Below are 18,933 nucleotides of genomic sequence, written 5' to 3'. Positions count from 1 at the left end.
GTGTTCATCTTCAGTTCTCTCTTCACAGCAGTTCAGTCAGTGTACTGTTGGAGTACATGCATTACTCCGGGATATTGGTTTGTTTTAACTCAGAGGGAGTGTCAGACACATTAAACAAGTTAACAGCTTAAGTCATTTGTGGATTAATGCGTATTAGAGATGCGAACCGTTTAAAATGATTCAGTTCGATTTGGTGAACTGAATGATTCGTTCGCGAACCGGATTTCCAGACTGCTTTGATTTGAACTCTCTCTCACACAGACACGGAAGAGAAGACAATGCTGAATAAAGTCGTCGTTTTTGCTATTTTTGGACCAAAATGTATTTTCGATGCTTCAAAAAATTCCAACGGACCCTCTGATGTCACATGGACTACTTTGATGATGTTTTTCTTACCTTTCTGGACATGGACAGTAGACCGTACACACAGCTTCAATGGAGGGACTGAGAGCTCTCGGATTAAATCTAAAATATCTTAAACTGTGTCCCGAAGATGAACGGAGGTCTTACGGATTTGAAACAACATGAGGGTAAGTTATTAATTACATAATTTTGCTATCTGGGTGAAGTAACCCTTTAAATAATTTAATAATTAAAATAAAATAATAGGCACGTTCCTGCAGAGTTTAGCTCCAACCCAAATTAAGCACAGCTGAATCGGAAAATCAAGGGTTTTCAGTATTCCTAGAAACTTCCAGACCAATATGTTGGGGAAGGTTGGACACCCCTGTATTATTGGTCTGCATTTTCTCTTTGGCTAGAATGCGGCTTTCTTTTGAATCAACTTGCCTTGTTGAGAGTGTGCCAACGATTCCTTAAAATGCCTGCTCTACAGGCAGCAGTGCAACACTAACCTGTCTGCACATGAGTGCCAGTCTTTCTTTTAACTGTGAAAGCTCTCCTCTCTGTCTCTCGATCTCTCCCTCTCTCTGTCTGTCAATCTCGCCATCATCCAAGATGGAGGAGGGGCCATTCGGGAGACGCTGTGTGAAAAACAGAGGAACATGAGAAAAAAGATTCAAAAGATTCAAAACAATATCCAATTAGTTCTGACTCACCTCCTTTCCATTGTCCAAACCCCGCTCTCTCCTTTTAATCTGATCCCGTAAAGACAGAACCTAAGTATAGCGAACAAATCTAAGCATTCAAGGCCAGTGTGCCACGTACAGAGAGAAAAGGAGGTACAAAATACATCGCAAAAGTATGATTTTCACCTCATTTGTGGACGCTTCCAGCTCTTCTTCTAGAACAGAAACTCTCTCTAAAGCCACACGCAATCTCTCACGCACCTGAGGAAGAGAAGAACAATAGACAATGAATCAACAGGGAGAACCTGTCCAAAAAAATTACACCAAGTCATTTCTGTAGATGTCTGACTGTTTAAACACTGATATCAGCGTTAAAGTGTCCCTATTATGGATTTTTGAAAATTGCCTTTCATGCAGTGGGAAACACAGCTCTAAGTGAATGAAAACATCCTTCAAAATTGTAAATCTGAAAGTGCACCGTGTATAAAGTTATTGTCTCTTAAATGAAAGAGTCCACTCTAAATCATTAAAACAAGTCGTTTTTAAAACGAATCCAAAGCCGTTTCATGTTAAAGGGGTCATATGATGCTCTTTTAAAAGATCATTATTTTGTGTATTTGGTGTAACAGAATATGTTGACATGATTTATTTTTTCAAAAAACATATCATTTTTCAAATACTGTACATTATTTTAGGTCTTCTATGCCCCGCCTCTCTCAAACATGTAGTTTTCTACAAAGTCCCTCCTTCCAATAAGCATACTCTGCTCTGATTGGCCAACTGACCCAGTGCATTGTGATTGGCCGATCACGGCAAGCACTCCTCGGAAATCTACTTCAAGGTCAAATAAAGTGGTTTTGCTTTTGTCTAGATTCACACAGCATCTCCCTGACATGGCTTCTTCAACACTAACTGTGGTTACTGTAACCATGGCTTCTTTCATTGCGTGAATATTTGGGTGGCATTACGCAAATATTTCCACATAGTGACATAGACATGTGGGGGCGTGTTTGAATGAGCTGTTTTAATGGGGCGTGGCAGAGTCTTAATTTTATAAAGAATATCTCTTTGGTTTTGCTACTTTACAGATCTTCTTTATGCACCAAGAGCTTGCAACACTCCAAAGAGAAAGGAGAAATTGAAACAGCATCATATGATCCCTTTAACGTCAACATGATACATTAGCATATTGCCTGCTCACTTTTTGGTCTTTTCGCATTGGTCTGGATGAAAATGCAGTTTATTGTTTTCCACTATGGTGCCGCTTTTGGAGCGATAAAAATTTGCGGTTTCCACAATAACGCTATACACAAAGCAGCACTGTGCTCACAAACACTGCTTTATCAGGCGTAACAAGCATGATGAAATTAAAATGAGACCAATCACCACAGATTAGGAGCTTGGAAAAATTAATCGTTGAGCGAATTATTTGGGAGTCATTGAGCAATTAAGGTAATAATAAATGCATATTATAAGACAATTAAAGTGTTTGTTGACCTTGCATGCATGTCAACCTGTTGTTGGGGACTCCCAAAACCAAACTGTGAACCTTGCATTACCCATAATAGGGGCACTTTAAAAAAATATGAGAAGGTTTCCTGCATCATTGATAGCTGTGCCTTAAAACAGAATGAATAGGTTATGTTTTTTCTTGGTTTTTAATGGACCAAATGAAACTACTTTTGCACCAGAGAAATAATGGCTTAGATTTTGTTATTTCCCTTCACACAATCAACTGTATTGCTTTTGAAGACTTTAAATACAGCACATGAGTCATATGGGCTACTTATGTCATATTTTGATGGTGCTTTTTGTCATTTTTGCAGCTTTAGGCCAAGTTTTTTTAGTTTTTTTTTTTTTATTATGAGTAGGACTAAGCAGCACAACACAACGAAAACAGAAATCAAATAACAGCTGTGCTCGGAAAACTTCACATATTTGGATTCATCATCATGCTGACAGTGTAGGACAGGAGAGAGTAGTTGCTGGGGCTGCTGACCTTTTCGTCCAGGGCTTTATGGTGTTCGAATAGGGACTTGAGGGCCTTGAGCACCTCCACCTCGCTGGAGACTCCAGCAGGAGACTGAGCCTGCCTCTTCACCACAGTCATCCTCAGAGAGCGCTCATGACGAGACACCAGACACTCCAGGTGCTCCAGCAGCAGCTAGACGGCACAGGAAAGAAACAGAGAAAGTAAGAATGTAAACAGGGAGATATTTCCCAGAGAAGGACCGACTCCCAGAGATTATTCTTAGGAGAAGTGTTCAGGGTAATGCGAGTTACATAATCAAATTACTTTTTTAAGTAACTAGTAAAGTAACACATTACTTTTTAATTCATTTTCAAATAAGTAACACCAGTTACTTTGCTTCCCATGTCTTGACTGACAGCTCTCGTGTTGCCATGTTGAGAGAATCGCAGAGGCGTTGTGTGTGCTGTGTGAACATGATGTTACTGTAGCTCTAGACTAAACATTGACATCTATTTACTCATCTCACCTGCAAAAAAAGACATTGTTTCTCAAAATGAATAAAAACAGTCAAATGCAAACTCAGAATAAATATTTTACAAACCTGCAATAATTAAATATGTTAAATAAGACAAATATAATTTATGTATGTAATCCCATTCTATTCTTTGCTACTACTGACCTTTGATGATCCAATTCAACCATATACTAAGCAAAAATGGCACATTTGTGTCATGGCACTTTTTTGTTATTGCTGGATAGTGTTGAACTTTCTTCTCCTCGGTCATATTCTTCGTGCAATTTGTTTGAGCTGCTTCCTCTACTGTACAGACATTCATTTATATTTCCTTCAGCCTGAGGTGTATTTAATTCATTTTTGTTGTGAAAGGGCTTTTGCATTTGTAAAATAAGACTTTTTTTTAATTAAAAACAAAAAAGCAACAAACTTCCCAGATTTAAAAACTAAAAAAAACAAAAAACATAACGCATTACTTTCCATAGAAAAGTAGCTAAGTAATGTAATTAGTTACTTTTTTAGGAAGTAATGCAATATTGTAAAGTATTATATTTTAAAAGTAACTTTCCCCAACACTGCTTAGGAGAGTATTATTATTATTATTTAAAAAAAAAGTCTCAAACTACAAAAACTGAATATTTTCACCATTATTCCAAAGAAAAATAGTCAGTTCATTGGACACAATAGTAATATAAATCAATGTAAGCTGGAATGAAACAAAGAAATGAAAATTTTTATTTGATGCATTTAAGGGTTAGTAACTAGCTTAAGAAAACATTTATGTCACTGGACTTCTGACTCTAGTTACTGAGACAAAGCCCTTGTGAAAAAGTCTATATACAGTATGTAGTAATGGATATGGTGCGGAGTGGGATATCGCACCTCAGCCAAAAAATTGCATTAAATACAAACACCCTAAATACAAAACCACAAACACAGGCAGGGGATATAAAGAGGATGTGATGTCTGTTTCACACGCACAGATTATGGTTATGGAGTTACTGACCCGTGTATTGTTCCTCTCCGCCTTGAGCTCAGCAATCTCCTCTTCTCTCTCCAGCAGCTGCTCCCGACATACATTCAGCTCTTTGGTCAACACCGCAAACTCCTGCTCACACACACAAACACACACAACAGAAAATCAGCTCTGTTTTGATCTTTACAGGCTCCTAACAATCAACACAAATAAACTGATGAGTTTGTAGTGGTCAGCCTGAAATATATTTACGGATCGCTCAAACCACACACACATATAACACAGAAATAAACACATACACCTCATATGTGTGTCCATCGTGCAGTCTGGGCTTCAGACAGCCTGCCTACGAACCACCCACAGACTCACTGACTGTCTGAGACACACTGCATACACACAACTGAAACACACACTTCCTCAGTCTGGCAAGCTCTAATCTGATTGGCTGACTACAGTCTGTCTGTAAAGTTGTGTTTAAATTGCAGACTGATACGAGAAGTTTAGTTGTTTTGAAGATGAAATAATCACTAGATTTGCCTATAGGATTGAAAAAAAGTGAAAGTTAAAAAATAAAGAAAGATAGGAATGATATCAAAAGATACTACAAATATATATGTTTACCAGGGCTGATATTGTTGACTAAGACTATCACAAATTTTGTAGATGAAATTAAGCTAATATATATATGCTGACAAACATTTAATCATGATTTGCTTTGACTATATTGAACAATTTCTTCTCTTCTGGGTTATGAATTGAAGGTCTTAGTGGTTTGGAATGACATGAGGGTGGGTAATTAATGACAGAATTTGCATTTTTGGGTGAAATATATGTATATGTAGTGCTGTCAAATGATAAATCATGATTAATCGCATACAACATAAAAGTTTTTGTTTACATTATATATGTGTGTGTACTGTGTATATTTATTATGTATATAAATACACACACACATATATATTTCAGTAAAATATATTGTGTTTATATATTAAATACATTTATTTATAATATCAATTATATGAATATAAATATAGACAATTAAATGCATTTAAATACTTTCAAAATATATACTGTATGTGTGTGTCTTTATATATACATAAATATACACAGAACACACACACACATATTGTTTTATTAATTACTCACCCTCATTTCGTTCCAAACCACTAAGTCAATTCATAACCCAGAAGAGAAGTAATTGTTGAATATAGTCATTATTTTTGTTTTCTTTGCACATAAAAATGATTCTCGTAGCTTCATAAAATTATGGTTGAACCACTGATGTCACATGGACTGTTTTAATGATGTCTTTACTTCCTTTTTGGGTCTTGAATGTGGTAGTTGTACTGCTGTTTATGCATAGTCAGAAAGCTCACGGATTTCATCAAAAATATCTTCAGTTGTGTTCTGGCGAAAATAAATGAATGTGTTACAGGTTTGGAATGACACGAGGGTGAGGAATTAATGACAGCATTTTCATTTTTGGGTGAACTATCCCTTTAACCACACAACAATGATCCATGAATAACATGCTGCAATTCAGCACAGTTCAGCAGTAGTTTTGGGCAGTGAGATATGAATGGGAGTTAGATGTGAACATTAGTGAATAACATTTACATTACATTTACCTTTTGTCATTTAGCAGACGCTTTTATCCAAAGCAACTTACAAATGAGGACAATGCAAGCAATCAAAATCAATAAAAGAGCAATAATACACAAGTGCTATAACAAGTCACAGTTAGCTTAAACACAGTACACATAGCAAGAGCTTTTAAATAATATAATAAATAAAAAGAAAACCGATAGAACACAAAAAGATTTGAAAGCTAGTTGGATTTTTATTTTTTATTTTTAATTTTTAGTATTGGAATAGTGAGTGCTAAAGTTAGAGGGCCAAATAGAGATGAAAGAGATGTGTTTTATGCAGATTCTGCTCGGATTGAGTTAGGGAGGTCATTCCACCAGGAGAGAACAGTACATTTAAAAGTCTGTAAAAGAGACTTTGTGCTTCTTTAGGATGGCACCATCAAGCGACGTTCACTTGCAGAACATACGTCTTAAGTAACAAATTTAGGTAAAGGGGTGCAGAGCCAGTGGTGGTTTTGTAGGCAAACATCAATTCCTTGAATTTTATGTGAGCAGCTACTGGTAGCCAGTGCAAACTGATAAACAGAGGTGTGACCTGTATTCTTTTCGGCTCATTAAAAATTAATCGTGCTCCCCCATTCTGGATTAATTGTAAAGGTTTGATAGAACTGTCAGGAAGACCTGTCAAGAAAGCATTGCAATAGTCCAGCCTGGACAGAACAAGAGCTTGAACTGGAGTTGTGAAGCATGTTCGGAAAGAAAAGGCTTGATCTTCTTGATGTTGAATAAAGCAGATCTGCAGGACCAGACAGTTTCAGCAATGTGATCTGAGAAAGTGAGCTTATAACTCAAAGACTTCTAGCTGTTTTTGAAGGAGTTATGGTTGATGTGCCTAACTTTTTAAAATCATGTTACTTTTTTCCACTGAATAACTGAATATTTTTTTTTTACTAAAACATACAGAATCAGAATTGTCAGTCTTATAAAATAACAAAATTAATCATGTTTAATAATTTAACACATCAACACTCCCAGTTTATTCATTAAAAATGTTTGAAACAAGCAGCGTTCTCATCATTCCAGCTAAAAATACTAGAGGTGGGGGGGGGGGGCCTTGTTCAACCACTGGTTTTGACATTTGACACCACATTTTTAATCTATAAATCTCATTTATTAGTATAAATAAAATCCAGACAGGATGCTTAAAAGTAGGGGAATACACAGAGAATTGAATGATCATCAAAAGTTAAATGTATTTCTGTACACGTCAACATGACCATCAGACGAAAGATCTTTGCTACAAAAGTGCAGAGAAAGAATTCTAAATAATTGCACATTTGCATTGGGTTCAGAGTTTGTTTGCACTTCCCATGCGTTTTGTTGTTGTTGTTGTTGTATTAACCTACAATATGTGTGTGTGCATCTCTTTACCTCATACATTTGCGGATACATTTTGTAAACAAAATTTCCAACTGAATGTGTTAACGCATTGACTGAAAACAACAAGAGATTCCGCAAATTACTGTTATTATTACTGACATATTATATTTTATTTATTGACAGCCCAGCATCATTTCATCAGTAATCTGAGGCCAGTATCTTGTGTTCCTGTAGCTCAAGTGGCAGTGCATTGTGTTAGCAAGCGCAAGGTTGGGGGTCTGAATCCCAGGGAACACATGGTAGGAGAAAATTGTTAGCTTGAATGCAATGTAAGTCACTTTGGATAAAAGCGTCTGCTAAATGCATACATTTTAAAAGCCCAAATGTTGGTATCGTGTTTGTGAGATTTGTGAGTGTGAGATTGAATCAGAGTTTGTTACTTTTATTGCTTCTGTATGAACAGATGACAAAGTCCACATTCTGAACACTCCAATGAGCAACTCTCGGGTGTAAGGTCTTTATAGCACCACGTTGTGTGAGATGACATATGGCCTCACACGGCTGCCACTGCGAGCATCTTTTTCCAGCCGCCTATATGTGATCATCTTCCTCAAGAATCACACACCACACACCTTCCCTGTCTTATCCACAGACAGAATCGTCATATTGCATGTGTATTTATGTACTCTGTGTGTCCACTGACTTAAACGCACAGCAGATGTAGGAATTTTATTAAAGAATTCTCACTATGTTTGCGAGATGATACAGAGAAACACTAATAACTTAACCTACAAGTGAATCAAATCCTGGATCAATCAAGTCAGCGGCTCAAAACAAAAGGAGATTTGAATCCGAGCCAATCTTACTAAGCAATCACATTCCCTCCGCAATGCAAACCAAACCCCAATCAAAAGGACTTTAACAAGCTAAGCACAATTCTCGACCAATCACGTTGCATGTACCTTCAGAGCTCAGATCGGCCAATCATGTTTCCTTTCCTTCGTGATGAATGCGTTTGGTGGGTCACGTCTCCATCCTGTCTATATCTAACCGCCTCACTTTCTGCCAACAGGCAAAAATAGGGGAAGGAAGCTGAAGCAAGGAGAAGGAGGAGTGGGGGGCTGGGCTTAGGAGTGGAGTAGTGGTACACAGATGGTAACTCAGTGGGCCCATAGGACTTTGGCATTCTGGAAAGGTACCTTGCTGAGATTGGACTAGAATTATGTTTGGCACAAGTATGCCAAACACAATTGCGTGATAATGTCCTGCCTTATTTCTCTCTCTCATTCAAGCTCCTGCTACAGCTCCACTGACACACAGGACCTCAACCTCGCCTTTTTCAGCTCTCGTCTCTTTCACGATTCGCTTTTCTCTCACACGCCCAAAGCTGATGGGATGCACCGACTGAACCCTGCTTAATGTAGCACTGCTCTGTCTGCTTATTTCAGAGAGTGTTTGCATATGTTTGTGTGTGTGAAAGAGAGAGGGAGATATTGATTCTCCCTCTCTCTGTGTTGCTATGCCCCTTAAATATCCAGTCATTCTCCCAGAAAATGCGTCTCTCTGATACCTGTTATTTCAAGCCACATGTTGGTGGCAGTCTGTCCCAAAATGTTTCCAGAGATACAGACATTGATCTTTAATTGGCATTAAAATATGGTGTTAGAAAAATGAATAACTACAAAAGCATAAATGTGTCACCTAATTCGGATGAATACGCAACTGCTTTGATGAATTGTCCAGTGTTTTTGCATTTAATAATTTATTGTTCAATCTGAATTAGCAAATTGTCACACATTTGTGGGTCGCCTCAGAATTGTGACTCTTCTGACAGGTTTTAATTCACAAGTTAAAAGTATATATTTTTTTAGACTTCACAAAATTAGTTTTGTTAATTGGTATTTTGTATTATTTACCTGTAACATTTACTTGAGATGAAAAACTGCAAAAGATATGGTTTTTAAGGAATGAATGTGTTAAATTACTCTCTTACACCATTAGAAATTTACTAAAGGCAAAGAAATACTAACTAATAATCTTTATATATTCTGTAAAACAACACTGTGACTCAAGAAGTATCCTGTTGTTTCTCTTCTGTGCAGTGTGTTTTTATGGAGAAGGAGTAACGTTACGCTGAAATGGTACAATTACACAGGAACACTCGGATGTCACTGCAAACAAATGTACCACCTTCAGGTAATGACAGAGAGTTTGGGATATTAGAAGTGATGTATATGTGTGTGTGTGTGTGTCTTTCAGCACTTTTACAACACAACTCTCCTATAGTAAGACATACTGCAGAGAAAAGACTCTTGCATATTACTCAAGTCCCCTTGCTTGAGTTGATCAATTGTCAAATGTAGTTGTGAATCAAATCTCCAAAACATCCACATACAAATCTAAGGCATCTAATCTTCATAATGAGAAGATTTGCAAGTGCAGATTCAACAATCTATTTCTAATATAAAATCATTCTCATGAACACGTTTTTAGATTTTGTGAATTTGAATAAGGTTATGCTTTTGTGAATATATTCATCCCCATATACTGTATAACTGACAGATTTATGTATCAGGCAAGCTCATTACCTCACCTTAAGCTGCAGTGATGTCATTAAAGGATACAGAATCTACCAATGAAACAACCGGGGACTGTTCAGAAGATTATACACCTCAGGAATTAAAAATATAGCATCCCGACTTCTCATACAGGTCACAGAATCATAGATAAGCAGATAATCTCAAAAAGATATGTGGAACATCTTAAATTAGATCAGGTGAGACAAAACAGTTCAAGACCTGATGCAAAAAGGTCCAGAAAAGCCCACAGCAAGTCTGGAAGACTAAGATCAGACAAAGCACTTGATACTAACAAGACAAGCTGAGTTCTGACTCTTTAAAATTATTTTCATCTGTCTGTATGCAACATCTCTTATACCTCACTGGCAGCTCATCCTCAGACATGGTTCATCTCCTCATGACCTGTTTTTCCAAGCAAACTATTCAGTTCAAGATATTCTTAAGGGAATGTTTCTAGGTTCAACTGATTTTTGTTAAGCAGCTTTTTACTGATAAAATGTTGCAAGTATAAATGAACAATGTGTACTTTTTCTCCGTGTTACCTGCACCCAGTATATTTGATATATCAGTATTTGGTTATCTGTGATTGTTCAGCAAAAGTCAGCTCCATAACCTCTCGGACCTGAAGACATTTGACAGCTCCAGAGCTGTTGTTGAAACTACAGATTGAACTTCTGCATTTTCATGTTCCTGCCCACAGACAGTCAGATCACAGGGGCGGCATCAAAATCAAAAGTGCATTAAGGATGTTGGACTTCTTGGCAAAAGAATACGTCACAACTCATTTTCTTTGTTTTCTTTAGTCAATGTATCTCAGTTTTATTAAAAGCCATATTTCCAGCAGTAAATTCCCTCTTTAAGCTCAAATTAGAGCATTTGTGTCATGTTAATTATCACCAAAAAACTATAAAAACAAAATAGTGTCATTTTCATAAGAATCCATGTGAATTTTGCACAAGGAAAGAAAACAATGCAAAAATGTTGCATTCGCTGTGCTGACCGAACAGAAAGCTGCTTGATTAGAAAGTGACTTCTCTGTGAACTGTGCTTTACACATAGCTAGGCTACTGACAACAGACCTTTTCGCCCACAAGATTTTGATATTTAGCAATTGTGACTGCACCTTTACAGTAAGAAACTTACAATGGAAGACAATAGGGACAATATTGAGGGTTAAAGCAGAAATGTAGGATATAAAAATAGGATATAACTTTACACAGAAAAGGTTAGAAAGCTTCCTTTTCTCATTAAAATCATGTTAACATACTGTGCACATCTTGTGTTTTTCTGTCTCTCTTTTATAAAAAGAAAAAGAAATTGTGAGTACTTTACAGTTTACAGATTAAGGCATTTTGCTTCCATTGTAAGTGCCTCACTATGACCCAAGGTATTCCATTAAAGAATGTTACTCCAAATGAAGATAATATTTATACGATTATAAACTAAGGTGCACAATATATCAACATAATTCCGAATATTCAAATCATGAATCTCCTGCAACTTCACATATTGTTTTAAACACAAGTCCAGGAGCCCTAATGCGTACCTGAGGCAGTGCGATGGAGAGTTGTCTCTGTAGCGAGTCCTTCTCGTGACCCAGCTCTCGCAGACGTAGCTGTGCCGTGCCGAGACTATCCTGGGTCTCTCTGAGACTCTCTAGCAGCCGCTCTCGCTCCGTCAGCATGTTTACCATCAGAGACTCCAGATTTCCAGTGCTCCCGCCCTCATCTCCACCGCGGGCCTCCCGACCCCCATAGCCACCACCCATGCCCCCTGCGCCGCCCACCATACCCCCACCACCTCCAGCAGGAGAGGACGGGCCTCCTCCACCACCCCGGCCGTCCTCTGAGATGGTGGGCATCACCTCACACATCATCTTGAGGCCGTGAACAGGTGCGAGAGTTTAAGGGCGAGTGTGTGAATGTCTTGGCCCTACAAGTTTGCAAAGAGGAACTTGCGAGAATCACAGTGTGGGACCGTGAATCTGATGGTGTTTGTGTGCCTGAGAGCCTACGGCAAAGAGATAAACAACTTGTCATTCATATGTGGATGTCTAGGATGTGTAGATGTGCCTTAACAGTCTGTAATGTGTGTGGGACTGTGAGTATTGCAGGTATGCTATATTATGCGTGCAGTTTCTTTTCCTCTATGTCCTGTCCATCAGTAAATGTGTCTGTTTGAATTCACCCACTATTCAAGCTTTCTTGGTGGAAACTCCTAATCGCTGTGCTCTTCTTCAAGGGTAGACACGTACTGCCAGTTTATCTGCGTTGTCTTCTTGACAATGAGTTAATCATCCACAGCTTTCTTTCCTTTATTTTTTCCTCAGTGCTCAGGTAGATTCATGAGTTGTGTTGCTATTTCCTGAATGGCTTCAAGGCTCCTGATTGGCTCTTAGTATGTGCTGTTCAAAATCCTTGGCTCGGGTGCGTTTGGGAGGAGCAGCAGGACGTGGTCTCAGGTGGGACAACAGTGGCAGGAGAAAGCAGGAGGGGAAAGTCGCTGGGTCGCAGGGACTGGATTGGGTAAAAGGAAGAGTGGGCATGGAGGAAAGTCTTCTACCCAATGGGTTTGAACTTCAAGTAAAGGAGAGCTGAAGAGGGAAATAAAGGAGAGTGACATTAGCACAAATGGGCAAAGCTGGGCTAGACATGAAGATATAAAGCATTATACATCAAATCCAGTGAATTCAGTCTCTGAGTAAACCATTTCAAAACAGTAAGTTTCCTGGTAGACTTTAATAGTGCCTTTATTGATAAAACTATGGGGATAAAAAAAAGGAAAGAAAAGACAAGGGAGAAAATCATACAACAAACAAAACCAAAAAAGTTTTATACAGCAAGAGGTGAAAGACAACTGTTCTGATATCTTACTTTTGCAATTACGTATAAAACATGCCTTCAGTGCAGACCTTTAATGCATTAAATGTTGTAATAGGTAGAAATGGAGTAGATAAGTTGACAATTATCTGTGCTGATGAGTGACTCTCAGCTGTCATGTAAAGCTTTAAAACATGCTGTGATAAACAACACTAAATGGAAACCAGTAATGCTTAAAAGTAATATGCCAATCTTGACAGTGGCATCATAATTTTACATGCACATAATTTTCTGATTAAGGTTCATATTCCGGGTAAGCATTTATGCTGAAAACAGATTTCCATATGCTCCAGAAATAGTAACGTATTCTTTTATAATTATTAGCACCAGCATTTCCTGAACATTTTTCTGTTTGCTTGAGCCACTTACAGTGCATCACGCATTTTAGTCCTTTTGAACAGTAATTTAATCAACTCATGAGATATCTTTCATATCCCAACACACAAGCTATGATTGGCAAAATGTGGGTCATGAGACTCTTACAAATACAGGCCATTGTGATTCATTTAATTTGATAAAATTGTCATTAGAAAAGTAAAAGTCTTCAATCATTCTGAATCTAGGAGTTGTTTATATCTAATATCACAAATTAACTCTGATTGGACAAATAAAAAAAAGAAGGTCCAGTTACAGTCAATATTCCATTATGACCCACAAATCTCAATAATACAAGCATGTACTGTCTAATTCAGATTTCCAGAAACCAAAACACTGGATTAATCTGGTTGTGCCAATCAGTGTGTTGGCATGACCCTTACATAATCACAATATGAGCAAATTCTAATTCACATCTGAATGTTCCTGTGCATGTAAAAGCACTGAGTGAGAGACGTGGAGTTAGCACTCAAATCACTCGGCTCTTCGACACAAGAGTCAGCATTAGATGGTGGCAGACACATTGGGGAGCATCAAACTAAAAAATAACATTGTAACCATCGGGTTTCCCCCCTCACAGAAATCTGGGAATAGCGTGAAAGAGCGTCCTGTTCCAGTGAATGTCGACACAGGAATCTGGAAGAATCAATAGAGCAGTGATTCCTCGCACAGGCCACAAATCCTGCTAAATACTCGCTGTCTTGACTGGTAACGACGTCCAGGCGAATAAACACAACGCATCAGCCTTGTTTCCGCGACTGTCATGCAGAACATTCAAATAAAAACTAAATTCCATTTGTTTTGTCTCTCTGCCTTTCAACCTCCCTCCCTCTCTTTCTCCGACACACACCTATTTCAAATTCCCTTCAACACAGACAGCAGCCGTTTCCTGACACCACAACGCACCGCGTTTATTCTCCGCTCGCCCCTACGGTGTATTCGCTTCTCTAAACAGGCTCTGGGAAGCCTATTAGACAAGAGGCTAATGGATGCGCATGATATACGGAAATGAAATTCATGGTGTGTTACACCATGGTCGTGTAGCCTGGCAGCGCTTTGTGTGTGTGTGTGTGTGTGTCCGTGGCCGCTGTCTAAACGCAGGAAGAAGGAAGAAACGGGTGTCCGTTTAAAGCCAACACGAGCGTGATTGGATGCTGCTGCTGATCTTGTTTATTCCGTACTACCGTGAACGGCTTAATGATAAGAATAAAACGCAAGCACCGCTCCGCTCGCTCAGTGTGAACTGGGCTGGATGTGTGTGTTGACGTATTCCTCCGCCGCTCGCCTCGCTCCACCATGACAGATATATGTGCCGTCTCTCTCCTGCAGATACGCGACCGGACGTGCCGTCGAAATGAAATGCTTACATTTGAACTAGTCTGATGAAGAACGCGTCGTGTCATTTCTTCAAATGTCGCTATTTTATGCTCTTTCTCCCATCCATCCTTTCGCCTCGCCCCCTCCTCCCAAGTCCTCCATCATCATCCCCTCCTCATCTCCACAGCTGGGCGATATCACACACACAGACATGCATATATGGGAAAATGCATGCGATGCTGAAATATGCACCGCTCACCGTTGTCATCGTCGAGAGTAAACGCTAGACATCATCCTCATCATCAGCATCATTTCATCCCCGTCGACCCCATCGGAGCGCAGCGCTTTCGGGTGCCCAGTTATTGCCTCCCCCCTTCCCTCTTTCTCACACATGTAACGACGGCACCGAGCGAGCAAACGTTACACCTATCTATCCACAGAGAGCCCCAGTCTCTCTCTCCCTCTCTCTCTCTCTCTCCCCCTCCCTCTCGATGTAAAGGTGCTGGCTCTTAAAGAAACACTCGCGCCTTCTTCAGCGATCACAAACACGAGCTGTTGCTGGGGCCACTGTGACTGTGAGATATCATGTCTGTAAATGACACGGTCCAGCACCTTTCCTCGCGTAAGAGGATGGACGTGTTCATAGGCAAAAGGTCCAAATGGTCATCGGTCCTGGGGTACCACTGAGTCTCTCTCTGTGTGTCGTCACATCCACTCCCTCTACCGGGGGCTGTCGGTATTGCGCATCCGTACTTGTTAACAATTATCACATACCGTTTTTTTTTTCAGCGTTGGATTGCATGTTCACTCAAGTGTGGCTTTTATTGTTTTTGTTTTTTTTTAAATTGTGTTTAAGGTAAAATAATATTTTGCATAATATTCCTTTCCAGTCGACGTATCTGGCGACACCAGCATATTCTTCTTGTGCATCTTAAATAGTAATTTTTCACGTCTAGTACAACAAGCCGTTAAACATCTTAAAGGCATTTTTAACAAAACATAATGTTTCTGTGATTACATCTGATATTTTAAAATGCATAATCAAGATCGACCTATGCACGAGCTGTTACCTCACGTTCATATTTAGCGCACCCTACCTGAATTTAATAACACACACGTCCAATATAACTTATTTTTAGCTTTTGAAACATATGAAAATGCCGTCGAAACATTTATATTTTGAATAGTAAAAATAGTAGCCTATTTACATAGCAACCCTCGACAGCATCTGGAAAGCTTCAAACTCTGCTCAGAAAGCCCATAATCCATGAACTGGAGAAAACCTGTCTTCTACAAAAATGCTAATAATTTGTGATGTATATAGCCAATGTTTTATATCATGAAACAATAAGACGCTGTCCATATGACATAGTGCGTGAGCTCGAGGAAAACCAAATGACCCGCGACGCGTCTGGAGCCGAGGAGCCCCTTTCAGTGGAGGAGACCACAGACACAGACGCTACGAGCCAATGAAAAACAGACACCGGCGACTTCTCCACCAATAAACCAGACGTCGAGGAGGGCTTCTGCAGTGATATACGCCAATAAACCGGAGCGAGAGCAGGGTGGAGCTACGACAAGGGTCCCGAAAGGGGTGACGTAATGTGTTTTTAGAGGATGATGTCATCGTTTGCACAAGGAGCGGATTTAAAGACGCAGCTGTGTCGTGGTACAGCTTGCAGCTGGAGAAGTGCTGCACAAGAACGAAGTGAGGGATGTCTGCTTTTGCACCAGTCCAAATCAAAAAGCCTCAAATGAGATTTTCTAAGCTTTTTCTTCTCAATTTGAGAACCCCCAATTGCACGGAATAGGACTTCATATATCATTTTTCAAACCCATACCAAGGTGCCAAAATCAACTTGCATTACACTACTCTTGTGCCATATATCTATAACTTGCATAGCTTGTACTTCTAGCATCTCTACCCGTGCACAGCCGGTCACCATGGCAACAGAGGCAACATGGTGTTTATCAGAGTGTCTCCTGGAGCTGCAGCATCAGATCCTTCTGAGCACTTAGGGACAGGACACTGCTGAGGTACACTGGGATATATCCAGGGAGATATATTTTCTTTTTTACAATTAAAAATGTATTTGAATTCTGCATCATAGGTTCTTGGTATGAAATACCCTTGTCTCCATGTCCTGTACGTGACAGTGGGGGACTGTGGTCTGTCCCTGTGAACTCAGCACATTTAGTTTGTGTGTGTGTGTGTGTGTGTGTGTGTGTTTGTGTGTGGACGGTTTGGTTGTGTCACACAATAGCAAAGTGATGACCCCCAAAAAAATCACCTGAGTATTATCAGAAAGTACATCAGGACCAATGTCTTATTCTCAGGCTGCAATCCATAGTCTGAATTTTCACCGCTGTCAGATCGTACAGGCCAGATACCGCGCACAACGGCGCAGAAGCAGCAGAATTTCTCATATGTGGCTATCATGATATAAGGGAATGACAACCAAGTGTGTTTGGCACAGATCGAGAAGTGCTGTGGGAAGTTTTATGAGCTCTTAGCCCCCTCTCCTGTCCATAAAGGCTGTTGCAATATGGCCCAGATAGATGATAGACAAGAGGTGCTGTAGTGTTGAATAATAGTGCTGTGTTAACTGCTTATTTGTCTCTTATCATCCCTCAAACCTCACAGGCAGGGAAAAGACAGGGATAGGGAAAGATCAAGGGTGGAGATGTAGGAAATGTGAATGAGAGAACGTCAAGAGACAGTATCAAATACCTGGTCTTCCAATATAACCAGATATTGTGTAATTCTAATGGTTGCTTTCCTCCACAGGAACCACATACACATTCATCAGATCTGCTTCTGCTGAAACAACAAATTAGTTAGTTCATCTAAAAATAAGAAGTACGTCATCATTTATTCACCCTCATGCTTTTTCAACATAGGCTATGGTTGTAAACGAGAGTAAATTATAATTTTTTTAAAAAATTAATCCATTAAAAAACCTAAAATAAAAAAAAAAACTTCATGATAGCGATTGATGTAGAGGGTGAGAGTGAAAAAACAGCAAAGAAATCACTGTTAGGGGCCTAACATAATCAAATGCGAGAAACAGGATGTGGAAACCAGACAGTCAATGCTCCAGAGACACAGTAAAATACCTACTGACTTCATAAGGGTTGGTATAAGAAAAAAGAATAAAAATGAGGCATTATGAAAAGTGAGTGATTCAGCAGCAGTCAGCCCAGTCAGTGATGCAAAGGACTCGAACAGAAGCCCTCTTTCACACTATCCAAAACAAGTACTCGTTTCAGCAGACTCTTCCCACAGTCTCTGACTCATCTTTCTTGGCTCTTTATTTTATTCCTCTTGTCTTTTACAAGCTAGAGCTTTCAACAAATAATTCCTTCCTCCCTTTGCTGGTTTACAACGTTCCCTGTCCTGGTGATGCAACATCAGCCCGAAGCAAAACCTGACTTTGTTTGTCACAAAGGACAATTAAATGAATTAAATGCATCAAAACAAAAAAGGAGGGTTGGTTTTTGTTAACAGGTATATTTGAGGTCAACATTATTATTTTTTTATACATATATATAAACTTATTTTTGATTCATTTTACTCATCAGCATTACTTTAAAATTAATTATTATTTAACTTTTGAATCAGTGTCATTTTAGTATCATTGAGATACAGTTATATTTTTATTAACATATTTTAATTTTGCATATATTGTTTTCAATTTAAGTTCATTTTAATTGAGTTGTTTCTGTCATTTGTCCAAAACAACACTAGACCTCACTGGTTTTCATTGCAAGAAACACACACACAGACACACACACACACACACACACACACACACACACACACACACACACACACAACTAAATACATTCAAACTATCATTTTTATGTTCCATAGCAAGAAGAAAAGTTTCGAAAAATACGATGGCAAGCAAATAATGATGTTTTCATTTTTGGATGAACTATCCCTTCAAAAAAATCTCTTGGAGTAAAACCCCTCCCGTAAGCGACCCCTGTGAGAAGAGTTGAAATATGTGGACAGCACTTAGTTTCAGACTACTGCACTGATGTTTGAGTGGAGGGGCATTATTTACATATCTATGGTAGCATCAGTGGAGAGTGTCAGCTGCAGCGGGTCACTGGGGTCAGGGAGGGACTGACAGAAATGGAATGGAATTTACAGCATGAACCATGTTGCAACGACTGCGAGCAGATGACACTCAACGCAGATCAGTGAACATTTCAGAACAATGACGCTGTCACTTGTTTTCAGAGATGGAAAAAAACACAAATTGACCTATTGGAAGAGAAATGCAGAGCAGCTGAAACTGACATTTGGAGCCAAAGA

General features: G+C 39.1%; 1 protein-coding gene across 4 annotated transcripts; it reads right to left on the bottom strand.

Annotated features, from left to right (window-relative positions):
• Window positions 1-779: 779 nt before the first annotated feature.
• On the bottom strand, window positions 780-15,947 carry LOC127953669 (liprin-alpha-3-like). 4 transcript variants are annotated; one of them, XM_052552933.1, is made up of 8 exons: window positions 14,869-15,947; window positions 12,226-12,631; window positions 11,585-12,048; window positions 4,521-4,622; window positions 3,028-3,192; window positions 1,215-1,289; window positions 1,059-1,118; window positions 780-983 (listed from the first exon to the last, which is right to left on the bottom strand). In XM_052552933.1, exons 3-8 carry the CDS (start codon window positions 11,912-11,914, stop codon window positions 816-818), a joined length of 900 nt encoding a protein of 299 aa, XP_052408893.1. In that variant the 5' UTR covers window positions 11,915-12,048; window positions 12,226-12,631; window positions 14,869-15,947; the 3' UTR covers window positions 780-815. The 4 variants fall into 4 exon arrangements, with proteins under 4 accessions (XP_052408893.1, XP_052408894.1, XP_052408891.1 ...); XM_052552934.1 differs by having other exon boundaries at window positions 12,230-12,631; XM_052552931.1 differs by having other exon boundaries at window positions 11,585-12,631.
• Between the last annotated feature and the right edge of the window lie 2,986 nt (window positions 15,948-18,933).

This window comes from Carassius gibelio, chromosome B3 (assembly GCF_023724105.1).
Source record: "Carassius gibelio isolate Cgi1373 ecotype wild population from Czech Republic chromosome B3, carGib1.2-hapl.c, whole genome shotgun sequence".
Lineage (NCBI taxonomy): Eukaryota > Metazoa > Chordata > Actinopteri > Cypriniformes > Cyprinidae > Carassius > Carassius gibelio.
Note: the sequence above shows the minus strand (reverse complement) of the source record. Positions and strands in the feature narration are given on the sequence as shown.

Excerpts from the sequence above, each read along its gene's own strand:
- LOC127953669 (XM_052552931.1), bottom strand. The coding sequence starts at position 11,914 with ATGATGTGTGAGGTGATGCCCACCATCTCAGAGGACGGCCGGGGTGGT. Across the intron at positions 3,193-4,520 it reads CGGAGAGGAACAATACACGG|CTGCTGCTGGAGCACCTGGA; the intron begins GTCAGTAACTCC and ends TGTGCCGTCTAG. Across the intron at positions 1,119-1,214 it reads TGGAAGCGTCCACAAATGAG|GTTCTGTCTTTACGGGATCA; the intron begins GTGAAAATCATA and ends CGCTATACTTAG.